The sequence below is a fragment of the Esox lucius genome, chromosome 19 (assembly GCF_011004845.1).
Source record: "Esox lucius isolate fEsoLuc1 chromosome 19, fEsoLuc1.pri, whole genome shotgun sequence".
Classification (NCBI taxonomy): Eukaryota; Metazoa; Chordata; class Actinopteri; order Esociformes; family Esocidae; genus Esox; species Esox lucius.
The window spans coordinates 36,657,758-36,671,237 of record NC_047587.1 but is presented as its reverse complement, the minus strand read 5'-3'; the positions used below and the strand labels follow the sequence as shown (position 1 = coordinate 36,671,237).

General features: G+C 44.5%; 1 protein-coding gene and 1 long non-coding RNA gene across 2 annotated transcripts in view; one reads left to right on the top strand and one right to left on the bottom strand.

Moving 5' to 3' along the window:
* pik3c2a (phosphatidylinositol-4-phosphate 3-kinase, catalytic subunit type 2 alpha) overlaps positions 1 to 13,480 on the top strand; it is a 65,903-nt gene that overhangs the window by 17,798 nt on the left and 34,625 nt on the right. The window contains exons 3-4 of the mRNA XM_029114998.2: positions 7,231 to 7,331; positions 7,769 to 7,929. Of these exons, the coding sequence (XP_028970831.1) occupies positions 7,231 to 7,331; positions 7,769 to 7,929 (262 nt within the window). The remainder of the gene's footprint in view (positions 1 to 7,230; positions 7,332 to 7,768; positions 7,930 to 13,480) is intronic.
* Positions 7,838 to 8,987, bottom strand: LOC114829523. Its single transcript, XR_003777446.1, has 3 exons — positions 8,697 to 8,987; positions 8,131 to 8,228; positions 7,838 to 7,921 (listed from the first exon to the last, which is right to left on the bottom strand). It is a non-coding gene; the product is annotated as an uncharacterized LOC114829523 (long non-coding RNA).

The window sequence follows — 13,480 nt, the reverse complement described above, 5'->3', positions numbered from 1 at the left end:
GTGTGTGTGTGTGTGTGTGGATGGCTGTGTGTGTGTGTGTGTGTGTGGATGGCTGTGTGTGTGTGTGGATGGCTGTGTGTGTGTGTGGATGGCTGTGTGTGTGTGTGGATGGCTGTGTGTGTGTGTGTGTGTGTGGATGGCTGTGTGGATGGCTGTGTGTGTGTGTGTGTGTGTGGATGGCTGTGTGTGTGTGTGTGTGTGTGTGTGTGGATGGCTGTGTGGATGGCTGTGTGTGTGTGTGTGTGTGTGTGTGGATGGCTGTGTGGATGGCTGTGTGTGTGTGTGTGGATGGCTGTGTGGATGGCTGTGTGTGTGTGTGTGTGTGTGTGTGTGTGGATGGCTGTGTGGATGGCTGTGTGTGTGTGTGTGTGTGGATGGCTGTGTGTGTGTGTGTGGTTGGCTGTGTGTGGATGGCTGTGTGTGGATGGCTGTGTGTGGATGGCTGTGTGTGTGTGTGTGTGTGGATGGCTGTGTGTGTGTGTGTGTGTGGATGGCTGTGTGTGTGTGTGTGTGTGGATGGCTGTGTGTGTGTGTGTGTGGATGGCTGTGTGTGTGTGTGTGTGTGTGTGTGTGTGCATGTGGATGGCTGTGTGTGTGTGTGTGTGTGTGTGTGTGTGTGTGCATGTGGATGGCTGTGTGTGTGTGTGTGTGCATGTGGATGGCTGTGTGTGTGTGTGCATGTGGATGGCTGTGTGTGTGCGCGTGTGGATGGCTGTGTGTGTGCGCGTGTGGATGGCTGTGTGTGTGCGCGTGTGGTTGGCTGTGTGTGTGCGCGTGTGGTTGGCTGTGTGTGTGCGCGTGTGGATGGCTGTGTGTGTGCGCGTGTGGATGGCTGTGTGTGTGCGCGTGTGGATGGCTGTGTGTGTGCGCGTGTGGATGGCTGTGTGTGTGCGCGTGTGGATGGCTGTGTGTGTGCGCGTGTGGATGGCTGTGTGCCAACTTCCTGTGTCATTGTGTTTCACTGTGTCAGAACAGGACAATTGGCTGCTGTCAAATTCTTCCTACAGAAAGATGATAAATTACATTCTGTATGAGACAGTTGTGTTAAATAGCATCATTCATTTTTCCTACCATTTTCTCAAAGGCACAGTTGGTAAAAAGGAGAAACTGCTGAACATCAGGGACATTTGAAAACATTAGACACCCCCTAAAACCCCTTCAGTGTGTCTGTCTGAGCATCTCTGTTGTGAACTACGGTCCCTCTGCTGTCTTTGTGTTGTGGAATGTCTGTGCTTTTCTATGGAAGTTGTGCGTGTTTGTGTTTGGCTTTTCAATGGAAGTTGTGCGTGTTTGTGTTTGGCTTTTCTATGGAAGTTGTGCGTGTTTGTGTTTGGCTGCCATACCATTGTCTGTCTGTCTTGGACATGAAGACCACTGTTAGGTTTTGTCAGTAGTCTGAGTGTTCACTGTGAATAGATTTGTTTTGTGACCTGTAAGTTTATTTTGCCCGTGCCTTTTTGCCGGACTGCATAAGCAGCATGTCTCTTACTGACTGGCTGCGTGAGTGAGTGTCTGACTGACTACCGCCTGTAAAATAGCGTAGTGGTTCTGCTCACCACGGAACAACAAGTCCCACGTTCGAATCCCGTCTCAGTCAAAACACATCATGTATGAGGATTTGTTTCAGGACAGACAAAAACTTCACTGGATACCTTCAGTATCTACGTTATAGGAAACCTAAAATAAAACAGTTCCGTTAGATATTAGGATTTGTTTGTTTTCTGTATTAGTTTGTGCTAGTGTGCTGTATCCACACCAAAACTCAGGTTTTCCTTCAAAACTTGTTCTTAATGTTCTTTTTTTTAATAAGGAATCAATTCATTTTTGGCACTTTTACATGAAGGATCAAAATATATATTTTTTTTCTATTTGCAGGAGCCGTATTGTAAGCTATGTTTGGAACATTTCATCGCAAGCAGATCAGTGATGAAGGATTATGTCGAAGGTTAGGTTTAGGGCTAGGGTGGGCAAAAAAAGTCCCATTTTAAATCAGCCACAGGGAGGTTTTAGTATGATAAACATTTACATCTAAACTGGATAGACAAGTTTTTGAATGGGAATGATCATTATTTTGTCTCCACAAGGATTGTAAAACTTTTTTATTGACTGTTTTGGCGTCTTGCATGGCAGCAGTATTACTGGTGAAGCCTGAGCTAGGACATGCCCGTGCAGCTCCACCATTCCCCACACCAGACTTCTCTGACAAGCCCTGCAGCGGCCCAGCGTTGCCATGGCAGCGGCCGCCCTCATGTAGGCCGAGCGTGTGAGACTGAGTGTGTGAGCGGGCGGTTGGCCAGCCGGGTGGAAGCATTACAGTTCAGTGGAGTAGAGTTACCTCATGCAGACACCAGACACCCCTTATCGGTCTCTAGCCCTGTGTTACTCTGACCCCACTGCCAGCCGCCAACTCTAGCCAGGGTGCTGTATTTCTTGCCATTACCCATCAGATTAACAGGTTGGATGTAGATGGTTAACTTTAAGTCACCCTGTGGTGGCCAATACTTTATGGTAGGGCTGGGATCTGCTGCTATTGTGGTTTTCAGTAGCTTCATTTTGTCTTGTCAGGTGAAAAAAAGGTGCTTTTCAAAAGAGATAGGGGGCTTTGTAATTTTGTACTTATCTTTTCCACTAGTCTTTTGTTTCTCATGCATTGCCAAACTTGGGTGGCTAAACCTACCACAGGTCCCTGGTATTGAACAACCAAGGTCAAGCAGACAGCTTTATCCATCGTCCAATCAGTGATTTCTCTGAGCAAAACATTTAGTCAGGCCAGCCCCCCCGGAGTTTGTATTGGAAAGCTGAGAGAACTTCCCAGCATGACATGGGCTCCGGCCCAGGCCTCGGAGACAACACCATCTGTTGGGATGCTGAAGAGCCCTGTAGAGTTCAGACATGGCGAAGTCACAACGTCAATGTGTACCGGCAGTCCACCACCTGTGTCCTTGCAGCCGCTTGTTAGCATGTTAACCAGGCGCTCGCCACCTGTGTCCTCGCAGCCGCTTGTTAGCATGTTAACCAGGCGCTCGCCACCTGTGTCCTCGCAGCCGCTTGTTAGCATGTTAACCAGGCGCTCGCCACCTGTGTCCTCGCAGCCGCTTGTTAGCATGTTAACCAGGCGCTCGCCACCTGTGTCCTCACAGCCGCTTGTTAGCATGTTAACCAGGCGCTCGCCACCTGTGTCCTCGCAGCCGCTTGTTAGCATGTTAACCAGGCGCTCACCAGGCGTGTGGTCTGTTAGTTGACAAATCTTAAAATGAGAGCGCCATTTTTGAATAACCGGAGGCCATCTTGGGTCTCTCCGCTGCTCTTGATAGCTTTCCACACCTCTGCACGCCTCTGTCAGGAAACGATTTAAGTAGAATTATCCTGCAATTATCACCCTATGGCCTACTGTCTTCCATACTGACTGTGGTGGTGAATCGCTAAGCCTGAAGTCCACTACGGATACAAGGGAACTAAGCGACACAATCATTAGTTCAATAGCTCTGTTTCTTCTCACACTTGTTATTATTGACTGCTTGTGGGGTTATATTGAGGGGAGTGATTGAGAGGTCCAAGAGTTGCCACCGTTGTTCTTAAAAGGGATGTGTACAGTGTTTCTGTGGGAGATCGAGGTAAAGAGGAATTACATACTTCCTAATAGAAAGAGGAAGTCAAAGTCAATTGGGTCCGCTTTTTCTCATGTTTACCAGGGTTGAGTTTAGAATGAACTCCTGTCAGAGGAAGTCTACATTGTTAGAAACCCCTAAAAACCTGGGCCTGCGAAGTGGGTGTACAGGCAGTGAACCAGTTGAAGTATGGGGTAAGGAAGTGATTCAGAGGGCTGTGTTAGGACAGAAGAGCTGTAAAGCGGACCGGATCGGTATCAGTGGAACAGCGGGACAACCAGACCAAGGCTCGGAGCGGGTGAATGATCTCTGAATGGTGTGAGTCACGTGCACCAAGCCCATGGCCTCAGACTCCTCTGTCTCCTTCCTGGTCAGAGGATGAAACCAAGAAAACAAAGACGGCCTGTCTCACTGTAATGTGTGTGTGCGTGTGCTCGTGTGTGTGCTCGTGCGTGTGTGTGTGTGCGTCCGTTTGTCCACTTATGTGCGTGTGTGTTTGTGGTGTATTTGCATGTTTGCTTGATCAGGTGTGCATCCTCACTCCAGTCCTCTTGGGTTCAGGGGGCTGATTAAGGGTGCCCGATATATATTGACTCAATACTGTTATCGAAATATCACACTGTGCAATATCAAAATCGAAAATGTTGCCAAAAGTATGCGATATCCGTTTATTTTGTGGAGAGATATGTTCGTTGGCTGTGAGTTCGATTTAGAGCCCGGTTGAAACCGCTATGCAATGATCATGTTTCATTGGCCAGTTCCCCTGTCAGATGCAATTGTGAGCGCACGGGTCCTCAAAACGAACATACCCTATGGAGCATACCATGTGACGTGTGTTATGTGATGGACTAGATAGTCTCTCACTGTTCAAATAAACCTACCATTAAAATTACAGAGGAATCATATGAATCTATTTAGATCTGTTTTCCCATAACTTTAATGTTTTTACATGTGTTTAAGAATATTTAAATGAATATTGCTATCGCAATATTAATGTTCAATATCGCCATATTAAATATTGTCCATACCATGCAACCCTAGAGCTGGTGTGGCTCATTGGTCATGGCAGGGCCATCTGTATCCCAGTGTCCCATGTAACTGAGAGGCAGGGTGTGATCTCAGTGGTGGTAAAGTAGGTGTTGCTACATTATCCTATTCCGTATTTACGTGCGTTGTGATTCGTAATAACCTCGGCTCACGTAACAGAGCGCCGACAGAGATGGATCGCAGGAACTTACTGAATTCATTTTTCTTTTTATTTACCTGATTTGCAACTGAAAAAAATCCCAGATATGTAATCAGTCAAACGTCAAACTGAAATCAGTGGTTGGTGCAGGCTTGCAGTGCGTTTCTGAGCCTAATCCACATGCTGTCCATGGCCTTTGGAATGCAGGCCTGTACAAGACAAAAGGAAATAGACTGTTGACTACTCTTGTCATCTTTGAATCACATATAAAACTGAATTGAGTTGAATCACATATAAAACTGAATTACATTTAATTAATTTAAGTCAAATCACCTTGCCTTCCTGCCAAATTAAGTCCTGTGTTGTAGAACGTGCTTGGCGAGAGGGAAATTGGAATCCCCATTGAGAACTACCAACACACTCATATGTAGATACTTGTGGCCCAACTTGCATGCCATTTCAGGTCAGAACAAGAATATTTTTCTCAAATGTCCTTGGGCTGTGTTGATTAGACTATGCTAAAGATTAGATCGCACTGGCGATCGAACGCACTTTGAACAGTTTATCCCTGACTGTAGAATGTTTGGTGCAGAATGTACAGGACCCAAGTGTCATATCTGTGTTCAGTCACATTTCATGCGAGTTTTTTTTTAATGGATACCCTAAGTAGAGAAGCTCATAAAATAAGCCTCCATGTGTATGTGTGTCTGTGTCCATAAAGCGTACTTGTGTCTGTGTCCATGAAGCGTACATGTGTATCTGTGTCCATGAAGCGTACATGTGTATCTGTGTCCATGAAGCGTACATGTGTGTCTGTGTCCATGAAGCGTACATGTGTGTCTGTGTCCATGAAGCGTACTTGTGTGTCTGTGTCCATGAAGCGTACTTGTGTGTCTGTGTCCATGAAGCGTACTTGTGTGTCTGTGTCCATGAAGCGTACTTGTGTGTCTGTGTCCATGAAGCGTACTTGTGTGTCTGTGTCCATGAAGCGTACTTGTGTGTCTGTGTCCATGAAGCGTACTTGTGTGTCTGTGTCCATGAAGCGTACTTGTGTGTCTGTGTCCATGAAGCGTACTCGTGTGTCTGTGTCCATGAAGCGTACTCGTGTGTCTGTGTCCATGAAGCGTACTCGTGTGTCTGTGTCCATGAAGCGTACTCGTGTATCTGTGTCCATGAAGCGTACTCGTGTATCTGTGTCCATGAAGCGTACTTGTGTATCTGTGTCCATGAAGCGTACTTGTGTATCTGTGTCCATGAAGCGTACTTGTGTATCTGTGTCCATGAAGCGTACTTGTGTATCTGTGTCCATGAAGCGTACTTGTGTATCTGTGTCCATGAAGCGTACATGTGTGTCTGTGTCCATGAAGCGTACATGTGTGTCTGTGTCCATGAAGCGTACATGTGTATCTGTGTCTGTGTCCATGAAGCGTACATGTGTATCTGTGTCTGTGTGCTTGAAGCGTACATGTGTATGTATGTGTGTCTGTGTGCTTGAAGCGTACGTGTGTATGTGTGTGTGTGTCTTTGTGCATAAAGCCTGCATGTGCATGTGTGTAGGGTGCCTTAATATGGCTGTTTCCAAAACCTCAACATAGGAGTCACTTAAGTGCAGAATGGCCAGGGACATACTACTACAATTGTATGCTACTCTGTGTGCACTGAAAGCTGTGCTTTGTTCCACTAAAGAAAGGAAACCTTTTGATAGTTTTTCATCAATTGAAGGCTCTCATTGTGTTTTTTGGTTCCACAAGGAACAAGACCCATCACACAACACACGGAATGAACTCTGTGCACCAGGCAATTTTGTCACCCTCCCTAAATCTCTCAGGGCCGAGTTCAAGTCGTTCTCGTAGTGCTTCGTGATGTCACTGAATTCCAAGGCCCGTCTGCATTTCTGCCGACTCAGAGCAGACCAGTAAGAGGGGGCAGGACTTTGACTTGTCATTTCCTGTTGCACAGGAAATGCATTCCTAGCCTCAATAGTCACACAGCTATTTTTTAGAAAGGTGGGGCGTTCCCCCTGCCAGTTCCCAGCAGCCTTCACACATAAACCAAGAATCTCAGAAGTCAGTTCCCAGGGGTTCCTTTCAGTGGGAGGGGTGTAGCTTTGTTTTCCCTTTTTGCCCCAGTCTGTCCTTCCTGGCATGTTTATTCAAATGCTTTGATGTATGAAAACGTCTAGTAAAGTCCTCTTTTGGAACATGCTCAGGACTTAATGAATCGAGACTCATTTGATTTGTTTAACATACACATCCATAGGTTGTTTTTTTGGGATGGTCATCAGAGTGGTGTTTTTTACAACTTTTTTTTTTGCTTTTAATGTGTACGTGACTAACTAATTAGATTTCGATTCCACACAACATGAACCCCGTTAGACCTTCTCACAAAAACAGCGTTTGTTTGTGCCCTCATGTTTTGTCTCATTCTCTCTCACAGCACGATAAGGGAAGTGGGAAAATACTGGCAAAGCACAGCGCCCTGAAGGAAAAGGAAGCCCAGAACCTAGAAGTTGTAGCCTTCTGTGAAGACGTAGCAATGTAAGTGTGTTTGTGTGTGTGTGTGTGTGTGTGTGGGTGCGCGCATCCAGTTTCCAGTCCTGTCGGTGTGGGCATGGTGACATCTCTCGTCAATGTAACACACACACTATCGAAGCTGCCTCATCCACCCCATCTGTTACGGTGGGGTCCTTGTTATCACCCACATAATGAAAAGTAGTGAGCCTTAATGTGTTGTCCTATACATAAAAGACACCGTACAGCGGAAGAGATTTTGAAGAACTTTGGCTCCCATAAGGAAGTACATATAAGGAAGTGTCATAGGAACTTAGTGAATCACTTATCCACTAGTTTATGCGTTTATAACGACCTGATTTGTAAATTAAGCCAATCTCAAACAGATTATCATTGATATGGAGTTTATTAAGTTTAAAGGGGCATACTGAATTTTCACTGGTTGTTTATGACCATTCCTTCAGACTGAGGTCAAAGTTCGCCCACGATGACCTGCTGACCAACCCGGGGTACGTGCTGAGCGCTGTGATACCCCAGAGGGACGGGGGCGGGGACAACGGCTGCAGCGTTAAGGTGTCCATCGAGATCTCTGATTCCCAGGAGCCTGTCACGTTCACCTGCGACGGTAAGGACACATCACCGCCTAGGAGTGGAATCACCTCCGTCAACCGTTCTGTTCAACAGCTTTATTTTTTGCATATATATATATATATATAGTTATTTTATTTATTTTTATAAATTTTTCAACTCAAACAAGGGACAGATAAAGGCAACAGATGGGTGTAGGCCATTATTAGGTAAAACATAAAACCATCAGTGTCCATACCTCGTAGGGCACAAGTTCAATAAGCTTGCTTTAAATCTCCAGAAAGCATTTCCGGAAGTCTTGTCTGGAGAATTCCCAGAATCAGAAGGGAACAACACCTTTTAGAGACAAATCATTGTAATGGGATTCCTGGCAAGTTTCCCTAATTTTAACACCAAAGCTCACACAGAGTTACTGAGGTATGCAAACCCTGGACCCTAGTTGGTTTTGTCCTATTTCCCCTTTAAGACAGAGTGCTTCAGATAATAGATAAGAACAATAGGCAAGAGGCAAGAGGCCTGATAGAACAAGGAGCATTCAATAACAGCCAGCTTGTTACTTTTTCTTTTCCTATTACTTTTTTCCAGTGGAAAGTTCTCCCTCTCCTCACAAATAAAAGGTAATGCCCTGCTCTGAAGTAGCAATGTCGTCCAAAAGGATGCTCTATGGTTTTATGTTCTCTCTTTTGCCCGTTGATGTCATTGGCTCCCCGCTGGTTTTTAGCTCCTCTCTGCAGTAACGCTTCCAATGCCATTACCAGGCATCTCTTGGCCCTCCCCTTTGACCAGTTTCTCTAATGCCCTTACCTCCTGTGTCCTTGGCAGCGAATCAACCCCGGCACTTTTGTATATGGATAATACTGGCCCGACTGAGGGCCTTAAAGTTGTCCAAGGGATCCCACTACTTCCTCACGTGATGCCGTCAGTCCAATCACCCAGGTTCACCTTCTGTGCCAGACAAACTGGTATCCCATGCGATTTCGTGTATGCAACCCCAGTCCCACTGACCCAGTTTTCCCACAGCAACCAGTCTTGCTAGCTCTACTTTCCCTTCACCGCACAGCCAAGGCTGACTGGCTGATGGCACCGTGGCCGGCGCCTCTGTTCAGTTCACTTTGTTGTGTTTAGATTCCCTCGATTGGCCACAGTGGAAATGCCAAGGTCGTATTTCGACCAACAGGAACAATGGCCCTCAGTTCTCTCTCACCCGAAGTGAGGTGTGTGGGTGGAAGGAGGCCAGGCCTTCTGTTATCTGTCTCGACTGCTCTCCGTCGCTTTTCCATTTCCACCGGCTCTCTAAATGTGACACGTGGTAATGTCGACTGGGGGGGTAGCGCGTTCCCAGGAAATAATTTTCCAGCTACACAGCTTTGCTGCTCTCCGTTACTGTATTCAAAAGCCATTCAGAGCTGAGATGGCTCCTGTTACTGGGGAGATAAAAAAAACATCTTTCTTAGGCTAAAATCTCCAACCGCAACATTTAGGTTAGTGAGCCCTTGCATACCTTGGCATGGGGCAAGTGGAAAGCCTGGGAACTCACTGAGGTATTCACCTCTGGTGAAGTTAAGAGCGTTGTAGGATGCCTTGATTAAAGCCCATCTTGTTAGCCGCCTGCTGCCGTAGTCTGAGCTGAAATTGGGAGGTGTTGAGTTGGGGTTGGAATACTGTTAGCGTGGCTACTGCCCATTAACGCCCCTCAGTCCCTTCAAGCCGCACCACACCCATCTAACTGGAACAAACGCTTCTCAAGGTCTAAAATGGTCTGCTAGCTGTATATTGATAATACTGTGAAAAATACAGAATTTCATTACTGTAAATAATTATAATTCATCCACTCTTCTTAGCTGGTATAGGACATTGTTTTTGTTGTGTTTTTTTTACTCCGACACCCGCTACTTGTAATTTTGTTTACAACCCACCAGAAGCGCTGAGCAGCGTTACCTTAGTCAGAACAGGCTCTCTTGGAAAATATAGTTTAATTTATGAGACCATAATCAAAATAAAGAAACTCTGGTTTTCAATCCTTACTACATATATTCCAAAGCGAACACAATTAAATCAATAATTATGAAGCCCTTTTAATGATGATGGTTCCAGTTTCCTTCTGATGCTGAATTATCTGGCATGTTTTAAATAACAAAAATAAGCATAGTGGTACATTCAGTTTAACTGGAACAGTGCTATACGGATTAACCAATTAAAAACAAGTAGCTGGTTCAGGCCTCCACCTATGTTGTGAGACACCTGGAGATCCCCAGGAGAGGTTTGAGAAGCGCTGCCTTGAAAGCCGCACTGCAGCTCAAGTCTGCCACCACACTGGCGTGACCAATCGCAACCTTCTGTCGGAATCCAAAAGCAATGGGCCAAGTCCACCAATAAGATCCAGTGTTTAATCCAGTCAAAAGTCAAGATTGTTAGTAGGGTGTAGGCTTATTATTACTTCCAGCGGTGCGTGCCTGCCTGCATGTGTGTGTTTGTGTGTGTGTATGTGTATGTGTGTATGTATGGGTGTGTGTGTGTGGCAACACGCAGAGGAGAAAGGAAGAACCCCACCTTTAATGAACTATAGAACAATTTGTTTTGACACACACAACCAAGTGCACACTGACACACACAACCACGTGCACACTGACACACACAACCACGTGCACACTGACACACACACAAAGTACTCCAATGTAACAGAACATTTCAAGTGGTTTATGCAGGCGGCTGAAATAACAAGAGACATTTTGATATACGAAAGCAATGAATCCCATTAAATAAATCTGCCAGGAAGGGTAGAATCTGGGAGAGGAAAGCCACACATTTTATTCTCTGAGAAATATTTCCAAGGAGTCATGCTAACATTGCGCAACACTGAAGTGTGTGTTAGGGTTATACTTGCGTGTGTTAGGGTTATACTTGCGTGTGTTAGGGTTATACTTGCGTGTGTTAGGGTTATACTTGCGTGAGTTAGGGTTATACTTGCGTGTGTTAGGGTTATACTTGCGTGTGTTAGGGTTATACTTGCGTGTGTTAGGGTTATACTTGCGTGTGTTAGGGTTATACTTGCGTGTGTTAGGGTTATACTTGCGTGTGTTAGGGTTATACAGCCAGTGGCTGTCAGATCTTTCAGATCACCATTTTAAGACTTGTATTTCTCCACATAACAAAATCAGCTATATCCACTGAACTTGTCTGATGCTTAAACTGTATTGTGAAGAATTTTCACAAATGCCTCTAGAAGTTATAGTACTTGCCTGTGATTATTGTATTTATATTGAGAGCCATGAATTAGGATTACAAAGCCGGACCCTTCACACATTCTGCGTTGGCTCCCAAACGCTTCTGTTTGTCGCACCTGAAGACAGAAATGCGCTGCTGAAAGGAGGCCTGTCATTAGGCTGTCATACAAGGCAATGCATTTTTGTATTGCAAGAAATGTTTCAGACCGTGACTTTTAGCTGAAAGTCAATCAGCTCGTTTGATTATTGGAGTGGTATTTCATCGCCACACACTCCTTTGAAAGGTTTTACTCACTGCCTCCTTTGTTCTTGTAAGAATAAGTAACGTCTTCCCTGACACTGTATTGTATCAAAACCATCTTTGAAACCGAGGCTATAACCTATTATTCTGATAAAGATATGCCTGTAGTAGATTGCTATACTGTATTTTATTTGTATAATATAAAACCTTTTTTACTGGGCCAGGTCTGGATCTTGTTTCCTTTATCTCACTATGCACCCTTGAGTATATAGACCACGACTGGTCAAAACGTGCGTTAGCAGAGCTGGCCAAGAAGAGCGAATATGTCTTACTGATTGAGTGACTGACTACCTCCTCCTTGTTAAATAGCATAATGGTTAGAGATGCAGCCTGCCATGCGACCAGTGTTGGAGTCCTGCCAGAGACAAAGCAAATTACGCATTAAGATTTGTTCAGGATGGACCAGAAATACGCCGGCTACAACCTCCAGGAGCTATAATATAGTAAGCCTAAAATAAAACTGTTTACGGTTATATGGCCACTATTTCTGGAGGGTTTTTGAAGTAGGCATTTGTGCATGCTTTTTAGGGTAATAGCCTATAGATCACAACCGTACTATAAATTCTCGGATTACAAATAAATTCCTTGATATTCTTACTAGTTCGCTCATAAATGACAGAGTAAATAAATCTGTAAACGATCAAATCGAGGATCTAAACTCAATACTGCGAAATACATTAGACATAGTTGCACCACTAAAAACTAAAGAAATACGCAACAAGAAACTTGCTCCTTGGTAAACCGACAATACTAGAGCACTTAAGCAAGCCTCCAGAAAATTGGAGCGAAAGTGGCGCTCCACCAAGTTGGAAGTATTTAGACTAGCCTGGATAGACAGTACAGTACAATACCGAAAATCACTCACGTCTGCTCGATCAGCTTATTTCTCCAACCTGATTGAGGCGAACAAAAACAATCCAAAATTTCTCTTTGATACAGTTGCAAAGTTAACAAAAAAGCAAAGCTTAGCAAGTGAAGTGGGTCTTCACTTTAGTTGTAATGAATACATGAACTACTTTGATGAAAAGATCGTCACCATTAGAAAACAAATAACTGAATCCTTAAATAGTTATGGTCCTAAAAATCTCGGTTGTCCGGAAAATTTCCGGAGCCTCCCTGATCAGGTGTCAATGGGGACACTTGAGTTTTTTGATACCGTATCGCTCGACACATTTACAAAATTTGTAATGAGTTCTAAACCCACAAACTCTCAGCTAGACCCGATTCCTACAAAATTACTTAAGGAGTTATTTCCTGTGCTAGGTCCGCCAATGCTGAACATAATAAATTGCTCCATTTCCTCCGGATGCGTACCAAACTCACTAAAAATTGCGGAAATTAAGCCTCTTCTAAAAAAATCTAATCTAGATCCCGACATATTAAACAATTATAGGCCAATATCGAACCTCCCGTTCCTCTCAAAAATCTTAGAAAAATGTGTTTCCCAACAACTGAAGCCTTCCTAAAGACAAAAAACATTTATGAAATATTCCAGTCTGGTTTTAGATCCCATCATAGTACTGAGACTGCACTCGTGAAGGTAACAAATGACCTTCTAATGGCCTCAGACAAAGGTTCCGCATCCGTCCTGTTGCTTCTTGATCTTAGTGCTGCTTTTGACACTATTGATCACTCCCTTCTCTTAGAGAGACTGGAAACCAATATTGGGCTACGTGGACATGTTCTAGCCTGGTTTAAATCTTATTTATCTGAAAGATATCAGTTCGTTAGTGTGGATGGCATATCCTCTGACAAGTCAAAGGTATGCTTTGGAGTTCCTCAAGGCTCGGTTCTGGGCCCATTACTTTTCTCACTATACATGCTCCCTCTGGGCGATGTAATCCGAAATCACAATATTAACTTTCACTGTTATGCTGATGACACACAGTTATATATTTCAATGAAGCATGGAGAAGCCCCTAAATTAGCTATTTTGGAAGCATGCGTTTCAGATATTAGGAAGTGGATGACAGAGAATTTCTTGCTCTTAAACTCAAATAAAACAGAAAGGCTCCTTTTAGGACCCAAAAAACAAAGTGTTGTTAGCAGATCTCACTGTGAAC